The sequence below is a fragment of the Zingiber officinale genome, chromosome 1A (assembly GCF_018446385.1).
Source record: "Zingiber officinale cultivar Zhangliang chromosome 1A, Zo_v1.1, whole genome shotgun sequence".
Classification (NCBI taxonomy): Eukaryota; Viridiplantae; Streptophyta; class Magnoliopsida; order Zingiberales; family Zingiberaceae; genus Zingiber; species Zingiber officinale.
In genome coordinates, this window is record NC_055987.1 from 38,919,353 (window position 1) to 38,934,036 (window position 14,684).

At 39.5% G+C, this 14,684-nt stretch overlaps 1 protein-coding gene across 1 annotated transcript; it reads right to left on the reverse strand.

Moving 5' to 3' along the window:
- Positions 1-367: 367 nt before the first annotated feature.
- Positions 368-8,525, reverse strand: LOC121997583 (CDPK-related kinase 3-like). Its single transcript, XM_042552079.1, has 10 exons — positions 8,328-8,525; positions 5,440-5,570; positions 5,101-5,142; positions 4,892-5,000; positions 4,655-4,733; positions 3,385-3,467; positions 3,186-3,293; positions 3,048-3,089; positions 2,583-2,750; positions 368-472 (listed from the first exon to the last, which is right to left on the reverse strand). Exons 1-10 carry the CDS (start codon positions 8,523-8,525, stop codon positions 368-370), a joined length of 1,065 nt encoding a protein of 354 aa, XP_042408013.1.
- Positions 8,526-14,684: the final 6,159 nt, after the last annotated feature.

Below are 14,684 nucleotides of genomic sequence, written 5' to 3' on the forward strand. Positions count from 1 at the left end.
ACCCTCCAATTGTAGTTTTGCTTCATTCGTTGCTTGTACGCCATGAGCCAGATGGCAGCCTTATCCCTTGCTTCATCCACCAAATCGAGCTTCATGAGTCTCCGCTTGATGTTCCCCTCGTCGTAGAGTTGCACCTGGTCGGATTCTACTCCGACTTCCACAAGGACCACCACTTCACCGCCGTATACCAGCTGGAACGGTGTGATGTTGATCGCCTCTTTTGGTGTCATGCGAAGAGCCCACAGGACACTAGGGTGTTCATTGACTTAGATGCCTCTTGCGTGGCCCGTAAACCTCTTAGGATCTCCCGGTTAGTGACTTCTGCCTGGCCATTGCTTTAGGGGTAGGCTATTGAGGTGAAGGCTTGCTAAATGTCATAACCTTCACACCAGTCCCTGAGCCTCCGTCCAGCAAACTGCCTCCTGTTGTCCGAGATGAGCCGACGAGGGATGTCAAACCGGCACAAGATGTTCTGTCAGATAAACTTGATGACCATCTGTTCGATTATCTTTGCTAGCGGCTCAACCTCCACCCATTTTGAAAAATAATCTACCATAACAAGTAAGAATCTTCGTTGACCGATCACCAGTTGATCTTCGATCAGGGTGAACTATTTGGCCCTCTTTTTCAGTAAGTTGGCTTCCTCTATCAGTGTGATCCCCAGTCAGGCAAGTGTGATGCCCGATCAGAGGAACTCTATCAGTGTTGTCCTCCAGTCGCTCGGGAAAGTTATTCCTTCCATCCTGTCAATGTATGCCACTAATGAAACTTGCTCGATCGGCTGCTCTATCATGATCAGTGACAATGAACTGGCTAACTTAACTAATTCATTCACAGCTTGATTTTCTGATCGGGGAATCTTTTGGATCACCACCTCTTGAAAATCGGCTTTCAACTTATCAAAAGCTTCTACATATAACCTGAGTTGGGAGCTACTTATTTCAAATGTCCCTAATAGCTACTAAGCGGTCAACTGAGAGTCTGAGTGGATGAGGACTTTTGTAGCTCTGACATGCACTACAACAAAAACCCTCATAGACATAGGTTTTCCACCATTGTCTATTACATTTTCGACCGATGTCTATGAAGGCGATGTAAAAGGTCTGCCATTTTAGACATCGAGTTAAAACCGGTGTAGTATCACTTAACGACATCGGTTTTCGAATCGATTATTAACCAGTGTAGTATCACTTAACGACATCGTTTCATCAACGGTGTAAAACTGATGTAATATTATATGTTAATAACACCAGTTTTGACAGAGGTATGACCGATGTAATATTAGTTAATGACACTGGTTTTGCAGCGGTGGAAAATCGATGTAATATCAGTATTTTTTAACAACACAAATTCGATTTCCGAAACAGTAAAAAACTGACAGTATTCACGAAAATACACAAATATTCACAAATTACACAAATATTCTTCATTCAACAGTATCCATAAAATATACAAATATTCACAAATTACATAAATATTCTTCTTACAACAGTATCCATAAAATACACAAACATTCTTTTTACATCAAAAGCTAATAGATATTATACACATCAAGGTAGAACATCGTGAGTCAAAAATCAAGCTGAGGCTACATTAAATTATGAGAATCAGAATCTGTTCAACTTGATATACTGCTCCATTCTTCTTGCACCTTTCATTTCCCTAATCTCACCACTTTTCACCTTCAAATGCCTAGTTTTCTGAGTTAAAACATCCACTGTTCTAATCTGTCAAACAAAAGTATCATTTGGTCTACTTAACTACAACAAAGAATAAAAACAGAAGAATTATACATGCTACAGAAGTCCTAGAATATTACCATCAGAGAAAAATTGACATGGGATAATATACGCAATTTACATTCCATGCAAATGCATGCATCATCCAAAGTTTTCAAAAATCAAATACCTTTCCTACTCAAATGTAATCTAGCATGCATTTAGCCCACTTGAACCGCACATCATCAATTTCAACTCTGGAGTACTTGAGATTTGTAAACTGTAAAAACACATAAATAATATATTAGTAAACCAAGATAAAAAATCATAGTTGAAAAAAAGCAGTAAGAGCACTAGGTAACATGACTAATTGGAATGCTTAAAAAGAGAAACATTCATCAATTATCTCAACCACATCATATAGTGATAGATCTATCATTCCTGGGGACTTAATATAATCCAAACCAAAAATTTTAATCTAACTACATAAACAACAATTTTAATCTTTCAAATTCAATTCATTAGTAGTTGACCCAAATGACATAACTGTTTATCACTAAGAGTATATGAAAAGTAAATAAATTCACTTTTAGTTTGCAAATAATAAATTCACTTTTATCACTAAGAGTACATGGAAAGTAAATAAATTCCTCAGCAGCAATAAAGATGAGTAACATCAATTCATTTATATGATTTCCAATGATATAATAACATCAAAACAAATTTTTATTTCAAGGAGAAAATAGTTAAAATGCTAACTAGTCAACATGAATTTCACTGGAATGTTAAATTGTTGAGTTACAATTCAAAAGGAAGATACAATCACTGGAATGTAAAGTATCACTAGGAGAGGATCGTTAGTACCTGAGCTAGCTCCTTAACGGTGATGGCTCGGTTCCCCTCCCGCTCGAAGTGCTCAAAAGCCATACTTGTCATTTGTTCCCACCCATCCAAGGCCTCGAAGTGATGGGGACTGATTGCAGCAGCACAGAATTCTTCAAAGTCCATCTTTCTGTACGAGAGTGGCTCCAACTGGAGATGATATTATTTACAAGCATGAGTTTTAGAAAAGGTATACACCAGCAAATGAGAGATATTGTAGGTCCTTCGGAGGTTAAAAAAAAAAGTTTTTGATATGAGAAGATGAAGAAGTGTTTTCTTGTCATAAAAAAATTACTTTAAGCTTATATGAGTACTCAAATAGGTCAAAACTGCAGCATATAAATTCTGTAGTAATGGTAATGGTGGAGGCATACAAAAGAAACTTAGCAACTACAAAAAAAATGGTAGCAGGAATGGATGCCTCGCCACATTTAAGATATCAATAACCTTACTCTCCTTCATTGCCTCGGTTGCATTTTGCAATAGGGTCTGCACAAGGATAGACATAGAAGTAAATGACAGAGGAAAGTATGCAACTAAACAATCACATTTTGGATATTGGCAAACAAATTCGACTAGACTGACCATTTGAAAGTTGTCGAACGATATGTGACCTTCTCCGTTTGGTGCTAGCAGCTTAAACTGTGATCTTAGATAAAACAGGTGATCCTCTATTAGGGCTTTGGATAGCGCCTGAAAAGTGCAATGCAATAAAAAAATATTAAACAAGTAAGATAGAGTATACAACCATTGTATAAGTTCTGCATGTTGCTGTAAGACAGACTTCGAGGTTTTGATGAATTGAATATGATGGGTGCAAAATTGTTTGCCCGGGAACAGCTGTTTGTATGTTTGTTGTACTACTGCCTTAAGATATGATAAGAATAGGTTCAGCAAATCAGCAATCAAATTTTAAATGATTTTTATTTTTTAAAAATTATTAGGTTGGAGAAAGCCTCAAGTAGTAAAGACCAACACAGCTTAATCATGATAATGATTTATCAAGAATACCAAGTCTACAAGATTTGAAATTTAAGCACACATTTACCGGGTTTGTAGAGTAGTAGCTCTAAGATATCCATATTGGGGTTGCCTTCTAAGTCATCTATTGCTATATCAATTTTTGAACCTTTAATTGTTAGTTTAAAGGCACCATACATTGTAGATCTCTTAACGTTCAAGACACATAGATCTAACACTTGCCTGCATTATTCATTGAGTTGAAATTTTGCCTTCTAATATTGTTAAATACTTCTATCTTGTTTTCATGTTAAACCTGGTATTTAATCATTCCCCATTCTACATTAGTATTGCTTAAGTTTGTTGTGGAAATTCCATCTCATGCACTAACCCATATCAACTGAGGATATTTGGGTTATCAATGTATGGATAATTGAGAGCAATTATTAGGTCGAAATAGTTTCTTAGTAACAGTGGATGTTATAAGTTGTCACAAAAAAATTTGACATATGATTCAAGAATGATGTGAACAAACAAGTAACTACTGTATAAAATTCTACAAATCCAAAGCCAACTAAAGAATAATTGAAAAGACTTGCTAAAAAAATCTGAAACAATTTCAATTGGCATCTTGAGGTGATCAAACTCAAAAATTTCTTCCAAGTAGCCAAGTTAAATATGAGTGCCACGCGATGTTGACAATTATTAGTTTGTAACCCTTCCCACTTTTCTCTTTCCAATCTAATATTACTTATATCCTACTCAAGATTATTATTACTTCTCATCATTTGCTGCTGTACTTTGATAGATTTATGTTAATGCAACAATTCTTACATGATGCTTTCATAAAAAATAAAAGCTGAAAAAAGAGGACTCTATTCCATTACAGCAAAAATCTGTAAAATACCTAAAATATAATGCAGAAAATGATAGGTTGAATGACACATTCAAAAACTTCAGTGGCAAAGGAAACTCACAACAAATGGTACCAGAGAAAACAACAAAAGGAACCCATAACAAAATGGGATAATATTTTCATGTTTAACATCACCAAAAAAGCAATCAACTAGACCATGCCACTAAACAATGCTCACCTGGTTTAACAAAATTTGAAAGGCCAAAATCAATCAACTTCATCTGAGCATTTTCATCTCTGGTGGTGAAAAGAAAATTCTGTTGTTAAATACAAGGAAGAAATATTAACAGCGCTGAAAAATATATGTTGAAAAAGAAATGAACAGCAGAATACCCTAAGTTGCTCTTGTAAAATAAGAGATCTAAAGTAATATCATGTCTGCATAAATTGAATCAAAGTTCTCTATGATACAAACCTCTGGCTTTAAATCACGATGCACAACACCTTGAAGATGGCAAAAGGCGATTACACTCAGTATTTGAATAACTATAGCTTTTGCATCCTCCTCTGAGTACCTTCCACCTCTTGAGAACACAAGGGAAAAAAAGCAATCAAAAGTTATTAATTTTCAAATTCAAATAATCAAATAGATATAAATTATGGCCAATAAAATCACTTTTTTACCTAGATAAAATTCTTTCTAATAATTCTCCACCTTCACATAATCTAGGAAAGAGAAAAACATATTGTTGAGTTCCAAATTAACAGAAGTACTACATAATTTTTTTTAAAAAAAATTGCTGCCCGTCATCTTAGAAGTGTTCATTTTAAAATTTGTATGGAAAAGTATTATCATATTTCCTTAGTGCAGGATACAAAGTGGAAAGCAAAGAGGCATATTAGTAGGATACTACATGCAAAAAGTTTTGGATATATCAACTCTATCTTGTGACATGGAACAAATATCAGATGTAGAAATGTTGTTACTCATTGTTAAGCTAACTAGAGTTAATTAAGACATACTCCATGACTACGTAGACGCTAAGTGCATCCTCACATGCATCATAAAATTTAACAAGATTATTATGGTTGGACAAGGCTTTGAGGATTTTGACCTCTCTACGAACGTCTTTAATTGATATTGGTGTTGTCATCTGTAAAAACAAGAAAGAACCTGTGAAGTTTCAAAACACCCATTACAATGTTAAAATGCAGTGCCCATGAAATCATGTTTACATAAAAAGTCAAATTTGCAGTCACCCTAACATCAAGATCAAATGCACCTAAACCTTAGTTCATAGACAGCCCATCAAACTACAGGAAGTCATTACAAGGTATGAATGTCTAAGTTGTCAATTAGTGAATAAGGAATCATGTTCCAGAATTGAAGGTTCACTGAATGAAGTAAAAAATCTATATAAAAAGTCCATCAAAGTATATACCAGCCAACATGATAAGAATAACAACCAAATGTGCTCAATTCAACAAACATAAATTGAATGTTTAGTCTTTTCTTAGTTTGTTTCTAAGAAACACATGCAAACTATGATAGAGATTTGGAAAGTGCCTCTCATGAAATTCATTCTGAGAAACCAGGGTGCTTGTTCCATGCAAATATAAATGCTAGCTCATCTTAGCATTGATATCAGTGGGAAAAACTCGTATCAGATGTAGTGAATGGAATATAATGTCTATCATTGATAATGCATTATGTTCTCTGCAGTTTCTCCAGCTATTGGTTTGCTAGCCTTATACAATATAGGACTCTTCAATGAAGTAATTTACAAAGAAGTGAAAAATTGCGCCCAACTCCAACCAATATCAGATGCTTAAATTAGAGACTGAAACTGCAACTTTGAAGAACACAAGACAAAAAATGTTATATATTTCTATGTGAGCTAATAATTAAGACACAGTTTATTTATATGTTGGAGAGAAGTTACCCGCTAGACTTTTATTCGTACTAGTGTAAGGAACCATTTTGAAATTAACTATAATTTATGAAAACGAAGATAATAATCAAGAGCTTCTTTGTACCCAAACAACCAATTGTTTGCTGACTTGTAAATTAAAGGAACGAAAATGCAAACGGAAATGGCAGATTTTAGGGAAGAAAAGAGATTTCTAACCATCAACATAATCAAAGGGTAGATTTTAGGGAAGTAATCCCTTTTCTCTAGAAAAAACACCGATAGAAAAACAAAAAATCAAAGCAAAAGCAACTCATTTTGAGGGGGAGAAATCCCCTCTTTTTTTCCTGCCTACAAGAAATGCAAAAATCATAAATCGCTTCCACAAAACCCTTATTTTTTTTCCCTTACGGAGAGCAACATTTGTACAAGAATATAAGGGAAAGTAGATCATAACTAGGAGCGGAGGAGGAGGAAGAAAGGGGAAGTGAGCAGCCGTTGCGAAGTGGCGGCTCTCTCCTCTTCAGTTTGAGGGCAATCGTCGACGAAGAACAAATGCGAGATGATCAAGCCCTTTTCTAGCCATTGTTCCTCCTCAGGAAATGAGAAATATGTGTTAGAGAGCACCGCAACAAAGCAACGAGTGTCCCGAAGAGCGAGAAAATGAACCCTTCGCCGATGCTCCGCTATTGTCGCCAACTTGCCCTTTTAACAACAAGCATTTCTATAAAATGAAGGGCTCCTCTTCTCACCCAAAGGGAAGAGTTGGAGGAGATACGATGTGGTTGGACGGAGAAGCAAAGGCGTTGTGGTGTGTTGATCCTAATCGGGAGAGGAAGGGGCGTCGATCTAGGAAGGGGAAGAGGGAGATGAGGCTGAGAGAGATGGTGGACGGTGCAATATAGGTTTAGGTTTGGAGGAAAGATTGAAGTGTTGCAAATTTCGGCTAAGTATTGGTGGGAAAATTAAATTATTTTATTTTATCATAGACACCGGGTTTTTAATACCGCTGTTAAAATCGGTGTCTATTAACAAAAAAAAAGGCGCTCATATACATCATCTTAAAAAACCGATGTCTATGAGCGAAAATTTGTGCTTATAGACACCGGTTTTTGGAAAAACCGATGTAAAATACTCAAAGACATCAGTTTTTGATTAAAATCGATGTTGTTCCACCGATGTCTATGAGGATTTTTCTTGTAGTGATGTCAGACTACCTATAAGTCAACTATCAAAGCTTCATATTCAGCTTCATTATTCATCATCCAATAATCCAGTCGAACGAACAGCTACATCCTATCCTCCCGCGGTGAAATCAGAAGAATGACAATCCTGCTGCATTGCTGAGTGGATGAGCCATCCACATATATCTTCCACATTGCGTCTGGCTCAACATTCTGGACCTCAGTAATGAAATCAGCTAAGGCCTGGGCCTTGATTGTCATTCGGGGTTGATACTGTATGTCGAATTCGCTCATATCGGTTGTCCATTTGATTGGCTATCCGGACGCTTTTGGATTGAGAAGGACCCTTCCCAAGGTGTTGTTGGTCATTACGATAATGGGATACAAAAGAAAGTAAAGATGAAGTCTTCGAGCGGCGAGCACTAGTGCGTATACCAACTTTTCAAGACAGGTGCAGCGGGACTCTGCATCTTTTAATATATGGCTTAAAAAATACACAAGATGTTGCTCATGGTCATCTGCCTTACTAATGTTGAGACACCTGCATACTCAGTGGATGATAAGTAGATCCAAAGCGGCTCGCCAATGCTCGGCTTGGCCAGTACAAGTAAGGAGTTAAGGTACTCTTTGAGCTCCTCCAGTGCCTTATCGCACTCCACGTCCCATTAAAATTTTGTCACTCCGCGCAGCACCTTAAAGAATGGATGACTTTGATTGAATGATTTGGAGATGAACCTTGATAGCATAGTGATCCACCCAGTCAGTCATTGGGCCTCCTTCAAATTATGGGGCGGGGGCATGTCTGTAGCGCCTTCACCTTGCTCGGATTCACCTCGATGCCCCATTCGGTGACGATGTATCCAAGGAAGCGGCCACTCTTTGCACCAAACAGACACTTATTTGGATTCAACTTTATGTCATTGGCCCTCAAGGTTTGACAAGTTTCCTCGACGTCTGCATAAAGGTCAACAACTCGAAGGGATTTTACTAATATGTCATCGACATATACCTCCATATTACGACCGATCTGTCATCAGAACACCTTGTTCATTAGCCTCTAGTAGGTGGCACTAGCATTCTTCAATCCAAATGGAATGACATTATAGCAATAGGTCCCATCGACCATTATGAAGTGACCTTCTTTTGATCCTCTCGAGCGAGCGACACTTGGTGGTATCCTTGGTATGCATCGAGCATGCAGATCAGCTCGCAACTCGCCATAGAATCCACCATTTGATCTATCCTGGGTAGTGGATAAAATCCTTCAGACATACCTTACTCAGATCACGGAAGTTGATGTAAACCCATCACTTGTTTCCTAGCTTGGATACCAGCACGACATTGGCCATCCAGTTTGGGAATTTGACTTCAAGAATGTAGCCAGCCTCCGGTAATTTTTCTATCCTCGCCAGGATGATCTGGTTTTGCTCCGTGCTAAAGTCTCTCTTCTTCTTCTTCATAGGTCGAGCGTCTGGTCAGACATGGAGCTCGTGCTGAGCCATGCTTAGTGAGATGCTTGGGAGCTCGTGCGTCGACTAGGCGAACACATCATGATTTCACCTAAGGCAGGCGATTAACGCTGCCTTCTTCTCGCTTTCCAGGTCAGCAACGATAAAATTAGTTGCCCCGACCGATTGGGGTGGATCTAAACCTCCACCTTTTCTTCATAGACCAGCGAAGGAGGTTCCTCCTTGATAGCATTCACCTCCAAGCACGGGTTCTTCCGAGTGGCCCTTGCTTTGGACTTGACCATCTTGACATAGCATCGTCGAGCGGCCAACTGGTCACCTTTGACTTCGCCCACCTCGTTATCCACTGAAAACTTAATCTTCTAGAAGAAGGTGGACACCACCTCTCGGAACTCATTGAGGGCATGTTGGCCCAATATAACGTTGTAGGCGGACTACGCATCCACCACAATGAAGTTTGTGGTCCTGGTCCTCTTGAGCGGCTCCTCTCTGAGTGAAATGGCCAGCCATGCCTAGCCAATCAGCAACACTTCGTTGCCTATGAATCCATAGAGTGGGGTCATCATTGGCTGCAACTCACTCCGGTCGATTTGCAATTGGTCGAACGCATTCTTGAATATAATATTCACCAAACTCCTTGTATTAACAAAGGTTCGATGAATAGTATAATTAATGATTATCGCTTGGATGATCAGGGCATCATCATGAGGGATTTCCACTCCCTCTGAGTCTCGGGGGTCGAAGCTTATTTCAGGTCCTTCGACCTTCTCCTTGTTGCACCCCACAGCATGGATCTCCAATCGCCGAGTGTGTAATTTCCTCGCTCGATTGGAATCATCATCGGTTGACACACTAGTAATCATTTCAATTTCTCCTCGAGCGGCATTGGTCCTATTTTCTTCTTTTCAAGCCGAGGGTCTATTCTGCTCAACAGAAGCTCGGGCGGGACTTGTGTTGTTCCTTCGCTCAGAGGCCCCTCTCTCTTCTTGCCTCTGACCGGTTAACCAACATCTGTGATGCCAATCGGGTGATGGTGACCAACAAGGTATCCTCGAGGAGTCGGTCAGCTTACAATCGGAGTCAGATCATAGTAGTCACGCATTGTGCATCACTGACTGATGGAAGGAGCAAAACAGTGGCGTCCATGCCTTGCCTTTGCCTTTTGCAGCCTTTAGGCGACCAGCTGCCACATTCTACATAGCATGCATCCTCGGCTCATGGTGTAGTTGTGATCCTCCTGATCTAGGTCCCTTGGGAGGTTGATGGCTACTCGATGGTCGCCGCTTGGGCGCTAGTGTGGGCTCGACAGGTGCCTTTTTTCTTCTAGCCGCTTGGGCTTCTTCCATGTTTATGTGTTCCATTGCCCTCCTGAGCAGATGGTTGAAGTTCCCTGGTGGCTTCCGGATGAGTGACCGGAAGAATTCCTCTTCGGTGAGACTCTGGGCAAAGGCGTTCACCAATACCTCTGAAGAGATCAATGGAATATTCATGGCCACCTGGTTGAAGTGTTGTATATATGCCCTCAATGCTTCCCTAGGCCCTTGCTTTAATGAGAACAAATTGACCCTTGTCTTATGGTGTCGGCGACTACTAGCGAAGTGGTGTAAAAACACCACTGGAAGTCCTTGAAGTTATGAATTGATTCATTTAGCAATCGGTTGAACCATCGTTGGGTGGATCCGGAGAGGGTGGTGAGAAAGACCCAACACTTCACCCCATCAGTGTACCGATGAAGTGTGGCCACGTTGTCAAACTTGGCTAAGTGGTCATCCGGGTTGGTAGTTCCATTGTATTCTCCGATCACCAGCAGGGTGCAGTACCTGGGTAGAGGGTCATTCAAAATCCCCTATGAAAATTATTGATTGATCCACTCTGGTGAATCATCGTCCCTTGGTGCCTTCCCTTTTCATGCATCCCAAATGGGTACGTCCTCCGAGGAAGACCCCCAGTCCTTGTCTGCTCGACCCCGTTCCTTTGATGGAGTCCAGAACAGTACTCGATGAAAGGGGATCGACACATTGGGTGCCTCCCCATATCTATCGGTCGGGTTCTTGTTCTGTCTCCGAGTGGATGCATGCTCCGCTCGGTCTCCATATCCTGCTTGATGCCCTGCCACTGATGTCGCAAGCTCATGTGCTTGGTGCTCGGCCAACACTTGTTGTTATTGTTGCTCCACTATCCTTATCGCTCGAGCTTGTATAAGCATATCGAGCTCTTCCTTTGTCAGCGTCACCATGGTGAGTCATCCAACATTCTCCATCTTCTCATTTCGAATGCAGGCTATGTTCCCATAAACGGCGCCAAAATAATCATGTTCAGAAATGGGAAGGTGGAAAGCTAAAGATGTGGCTGCTGTTAGAGTGTATACTAAAAGCCTAGCTTTTGTATAAACATTTATAGAAATAAAGAATCATAATGGTCAAATACCTACATTTATATACTAAGTGTAGTTGTTCAATTAATTTATACTGTAGATAACATGGTGTGTGGTGTCACATATAGAAGATGATGTTATCAAATTCCTTATAAATTATAAACAGTAGCTCACGACTAAGATGGAAAGGAACAAACCATTGGAATAGTCGTAGTGTAATTAGGTATTAATTTATCTTGACTAATAAATTACACTAGTACACTCTAAGTGTATTGAGTAGGACCATTTAAGGTAAGTTCTTTTTATACTGACTTAATAAAAGAACGAGACCTTAGTTATTATGGAAGTGTGTGCTCTTAATCCTAATATAATAACAAGCACATATATTTAATATTTATTTCTTTGACTTATCAAAGGGTGAGGTTTAGCTCGATAAATCAATAGGGCCGATAAGTTGGGAAATGATATTACTTATAGTGTGTATTGTTGATTATAGAAGGAAACTGTGTCCTAGTTATCTAGGTTGAGAATGTCCCTAAGAGAAGCTCATAAGGATTGTCATGTTAAACCCTGCAGGTAGACTTAGTCCGACATGACAATGAAGTTGAGCGGTACTACTCTTGGAGATAGATATTAATTAAATGAGTTGTCAGCAACTCATTAAATTAATGGACATTTGTTATCTTAAACACAGGGAGACTAACACACTCATGATAAGAAGGAGCCCATAATTTAATTTGGAATTGGTGCAGTAGTACAACAATAACTCTCTAGTGGAATGAGTTATTGTTGATGAACTTGAGTTGTGTGTTTGGGGCAAACATGGGATACTCAAGCTCATCGGAAGGCCAAAACCAATTTCTCCTCTAGGTCTCTGTCATAGCCTCATTAAATCCTCAAGTCCATCTAAATATAAGCCTATCTTAGTGTCCAAGAAGGGGGCCGGTCCAATGCTTGGTGACCAAGCAAGGGCCGGCCACATCCTCCTCTATGGGGGCCGACCCTTTTGCTTGGTGACTAAGCAAGTAGGGGTCGACCATGATTAATTCAAATAAGAGGGGTGTTTTGAATTTTTAAAATCTTCTCTTTGTAGAAAACTACAAGTTTTAAAAAAGAGTTTTTAAAATATAAAACTTTCCTTATTTGAATTAGGTCACATGGTTTAATAGAGAATTTTAAAAGTTTTAAAACTTTTCTTTTTTTAACCATCCTCATGGTTTTAGAAAAAAGGAAGAGAAGTTTTAAAATTAAATTTTCTATTTTTGTAACCATGTTAAAAAGGAAATTTTTAGAAGAGAAGTTTTAAATTTTAAAACATGGTTTTAATTTTTTAAAAACTTTCCTTTTTTAACATCCACTTTAGGAAAGAGAGCTTGTAAAATTTTATAAGAGGATTTCTTCTTGTAAAATTTTATAAAAATTATTTTCTTCTCTCCTTGATGATGTGGTTGGCCACCCTTGCTTGGTGCCCAAGCAAGGGGCCGGCCAATCAAAGTTTAAATCAATCAACAATCAAGTCAATCCATGATTTGGTGATTGATTCAATCAAGAGGAAAGAAAAGAAAAAATAAAAGGGGAAAAGGAAAAACAAGAGGAAGATTTTAATTTTTGTAAAAAGTCTTTCCTTATTTGCCTTGGACAAGTATTATAAAAGAAGGGGAGGAGAGGCCTCATGCAAGAATTCTATCATTTTCTCCCTTCTCTCTAGTTTTCTCCAAAGGGTCGGTCCTTGCTTCTCTTCATGCTAGGGTCGGCCACCTCTTGTGGTTGCTTGGTGTGGTTGGATACAAAGAGAAGGAGAAGAAGAGGAGAAGTAGGGATTGCATCATCTCTTATTCGCTTGCTTGTGCTCTCTCTCTTGTGGTCGGATCTCTCCCCTTCCCTTTCCCTTTGCTCTCTTTGTTCCTTGGTGGTGGTTGTGGCTGGATTTTAGAGAAGGAGGAAGAAGGCGCCCTAGGTGGTTGTGGGTGGTGTTCATCTTGGAGGATCGTCGCCCACACGACGTCCTAGGTGAGGCGAGGAATACGGCAGAAGATCTCGAGGTTATTAGCATATAAGGAAAAAGGTATAACTAGTAATTGTTTTCCGCATCATGCTAGTTATTTTTCTTTGTAAGAATTCCAAACACAAGAGGCATTAGATTCTAGTTTTTCGGATTTGTTTCGAAGTTGTGTTTTTTTTATTTTTCGAATTTGTGATTCGATTATTCCTTTTGATTAAACCTAGAGTTATATAAGGAAATTAAATATTAGCTTTCCTTAAAAGGCTTTGTCTAGGTGGTGGTGGATGCTCCCATACCCAAGACGGTCATGTGCCTCGCCATGCAGTCCTGGAAGCCAATTTTGGAAATTAATATTTAATTAAATTTATAACATAGGTGGATTTGGATCAATAGTGTTAAGTTCCGCTTGCGATCCAAATCTAAACCATTAAGAACAGATAAGTTAAATTTGGAATCAATAATGTTAAGTTCCGTTTGCGATTCCTAATTTAACTTCTAAAGAATACAATAGGTTGTTTAGGAAAGGTTGGACACTTGTACAAAATTTTTGTACAGTGGAACCGGTACGATCTTCCTAGGACCAACCAACAGCTGCTTCGTTAACTGGATGTAGACCACATCCTGCTCTACAAAACAAGCAACGTCAGTGCTGAGCCAAGGAAGGGATCCCCGGTGTTGGCCTTCTGACACTCAAGTCAGTCACCGGAACTGTAGAGGAAAGCGGAACAATAATAACGTAAGCGCAAACAGTAAATAATGTGTGCCTATGTCGGTGCTTAGACTCCCCTTTATATAGAGCCTTAGTGGGTGACGTGCATGCTCTTCAAGGCATGGCCACATTCTCCAATGTGTCCTATGAAAGGACCTGTCAGGAAAGTACCTCTTACACCATACCTTAACAGGACATGCATATCCTTGATTAGACAGTAGAAGCTTCTGTCGTACGATCTGCCTATTGACCATGCCTCGTGTTAGCAGCACTGTCTTCCAAAAGGATGTCGACAAATATAACAATGGTCTCATTGCTTGGCTAAGTAGGGTAGCCGCTCTGCCAGGACTCCTCCGCTCTATCGATCTCAGTTGTTCTTCCTTGCGATGACTGGGTGTAGTAGCGTGTCCCTCCCGATCAGACAAGCTCTTCGGTCTCCTCAGCGTCCTACCGTTCCACACTAAGCGTCTGGCTATCTTACCATATTTTCCCGAGCTGGACGGGTAGTTAGCTCAGACAAGTCTCTTGTCGATCAAACATTGATTGCCCCGACCGACCTTATTAAGGTCCTCAGCTCGACCACCGTATGCGAGCCTTTTGACACCCTGGCATTGACCACT

Bases quoted from the DNA above. Each gene is read 5' to 3' on its own strand.
- LOC121997583 (XM_042552079.1), bottom strand. From the start codon at position 8,525: ATGGAGGTATATGTCGATGACATATTAGTAAAATCCCTTCGAGTTGTT. The intron at 5,143-5,439 runs GTATGTCTTAAT...TCTCTTTCCTAG, and splicing joins AGCGTCTACGTAGTCATGGA to ATTATGTGAAGGTGGAGAAT. The intron at 3,090-3,185 runs GTCAGTCTAGTC...ATCCTTGTGCAG, and splicing joins CGTTCGACAACTTTCAAATG to ACCCTATTGCAAAATGCAAC.